The 2,116-nt window shown below is 62.4% G+C and overlaps 3 protein-coding genes across 3 annotated transcripts; 1 reads left to right on the forward strand and 2 right to left on the reverse strand.

Moving 5' to 3' along the window:
- Positions 1-507, forward strand: TraAM80_09770 (uncharacterized protein; the record flags this gene model as incomplete). The annotated part of the gene is made up of 1 exon (XM_029386434.1): positions 1-507. A coding segment is annotated over one exon (507 nt), but the record flags the coding sequence as incomplete, so codon positions are not given.
- A 17-nt stretch (positions 508-524) lies between these two features.
- On the reverse strand, positions 525-824 carry TraAM80_09771 (uncharacterized protein; the record flags this gene model as incomplete). Its single annotated transcript, XM_029386435.1, has 1 exon — positions 525-824. The coding sequence occupies one exon, from the start codon at positions 822-824 to the stop codon at positions 525-527; it is 300 nt and encodes a 99-aa protein (XP_029233906.1).
- Positions 825-1,024: 200 nt separating this feature from the next.
- On the reverse strand, positions 1,025-1,537 carry TraAM80_09772 (uncharacterized protein; the record flags this gene model as incomplete). Its single annotated transcript, XM_029386436.1, has 1 exon — positions 1,025-1,537. The coding sequence occupies one exon, from the start codon at positions 1,535-1,537 to the stop codon at positions 1,025-1,027; it is 513 nt and encodes a 170-aa protein (XP_029233907.1).
- Between the last annotated feature and the right edge of the window lie 579 nt (positions 1,538-2,116).

Genomic DNA, 2,116 nt, shown 5'->3' on the forward strand with positions numbered 1-2,116 from the left:
CACTTTGCGAGTGTACTTTGGCGTTGTCCGCCGCAAGGGCAGCGCAATCGCGACGCCAAACAACACTCGCAAAGTGAGCAACATGGGCCGAAGCCCGGTGCAAAACTCTTTGGTGCGGCCTTAACCGGCGTGGGCTTCAAATTGGCAAATGACCCAATGCAGGCCACGCGCCTCAGTGGTCGCACAAGTGGGGCGTCGAAGCACACCGCGCGCCCATTTCTGATGGGATATGTCCCCAGCGTGCTGCTCCGCGGTGGCGACGTGATTGCCCCATGCCCGGTCTCTGCGCGCCTCCGCGGCCCGGAAGCAAGCCATTTCGAGAGCAGCGAGGCGTTTCGTGGCCTAAGTGTGTCTACGGGGGGCGCGCCCGTCCGTTTGGAAGCCCACCTTCCCCCGCCGCGGAAGATGCTTTGGCGCCGCGCGCTCTCGCAACACGAACGCCATGCCACGCACACACCCCCTCCCCCCTCCGAGACACGGGGGGTTTGCACGCCGCTATCCACCTGAAACCCGCCCCAGCATTGTTAGATGGAAAAGCGGTGGCAGCAATTCCGCTGCCAAGAAACGCTGCCCTTAGCAGGCCGCGGGGCGTCTTTGGCCTCGTCGCGCTCTTCCCCTTGGGCGCCGCTTTGCCCCCCGGGGCGCTTAGAGCTGCCGCAGTGCGCGTTTCTTCCCGCCACGCTACGCCGAGGATGCTCAGCACCATGCCAAACGCCACGTCTTCGCGACGGCCCACGCCTCGCTGGAACCGCGTGACCTGGAACTCTGAGCGGGCGGTTTGTCGTCACTTCCCGACGTGGCATGTCGGCCCGCTGCGCCGCCATGCCGCACCACTCGCATAAGTGCGACCCCCGCGGGCGTTCGCTGCACAGATACGGGGAAACCAGCGCGCCCACACGGGGCAGAGCGCCTCGCCACCGAGGATGGCTGCAGGCACCTTTTAGTTTTTAGTCTAATTGCAACCTGGTCGCCCACACAAGTTCTCACAGCCGCGGGCCGCTCTCAGCGGCGAAGGCAGCTCCCGTCAGCCCTCTGGTGGCGCATGCGGAGTGGCACCGAGGGGTGTCTGGATCATGTTGCCCTCGCAGGCGAGGTGGGGCCACTCTCTTGATTTTATATTTTCTTCATCGCGCTGCGGGATTCCACACAACGGGGTAGCGGAAGCGAAGGCGGGGACAGCGCGACCTCCGCTACAGGTCAGCGTTCCGGCATGGCGTGTGGACTTCCCCTGCTGCAGTGGGGCGGGTGTGCCGGAAAGAGGTCCGGGAGGAAGAAGAGGGCGCCTACATCGCCCGCTAGTCACCCATCGGTGCTGCAAGAACTCCTTTTCTGCGAGCACGAAGGCTCCGGGAAGTGACTCACGGCTCTGCGCCCAGACAAAATGCAACGACTGCCCGTTTTTTTTTTGTAGGCCCGCTCGCCGCTTGCGGATTTCCAAACGCTTCTTGACTTGTTGGTGGTGTTGCCCCTCTGTTGCGTGACGCAAGCCGCCCAGACCCCCGCCGGAGTCCCCGTCTGACGTGCACACCGCGCCCATCTGCCACTTGCTTCTCGCTTGCTGCCGCGCACTCGTCGGGTTCTCCCGGAGCGTTCTCCCCACACACGAGGGCTGGTGCGTGAGGCATTCGTTAGGAAAAGTTTGCTGCATAGAAAATAGCCAAAATTGAGGCCGAGGCCGCAGCTGGCCGCGGTTGGGCCTTACCCCTGCAGCCTCCTCGGGCAGCCGATGCCCTAAACGGATGAACCCCCCAATCGGGCCCGGGAGGCCCTGCTAAAAGTACTGCAAGGATGTGCTTGCCTCCGTTCTTTGCATGCGGATGTTTGGTGTCATTTCAGCCCGCCACATTGCTCCGTCCAAAACGAACAAGCCTCTCCGGTTCTTGCGGACGGCCCTCGCAACGCTGGCCAATAGCGACCGCAATGTTTACAGAAAAAACAAAAAAAACTAGAATCCATTTGCTTCCCTTATTTTTTGCCTCTCCCTTCCCGGCGCGTCAGCGATGCGGTCGCGCCTCGGCGCGGTGCTTGCGGTTTGTTTAGGCACCAGAACCCCGCAGCGGAGCACCGCCGCGGAAGAAATGAAGACCAAGACAACCTCGCCTCTCGGAACTTTTTT

This window comes from Trypanosoma rangeli, assembly GCF_003719475.1.
Source record: "Trypanosoma rangeli strain AM80 chromosome Unknown Tra_15.4_contig_00676, whole genome shotgun sequence".
Taxonomy (NCBI): Eukaryota; Euglenozoa; class Kinetoplastea; order Trypanosomatida; family Trypanosomatidae; genus Trypanosoma; species Trypanosoma rangeli.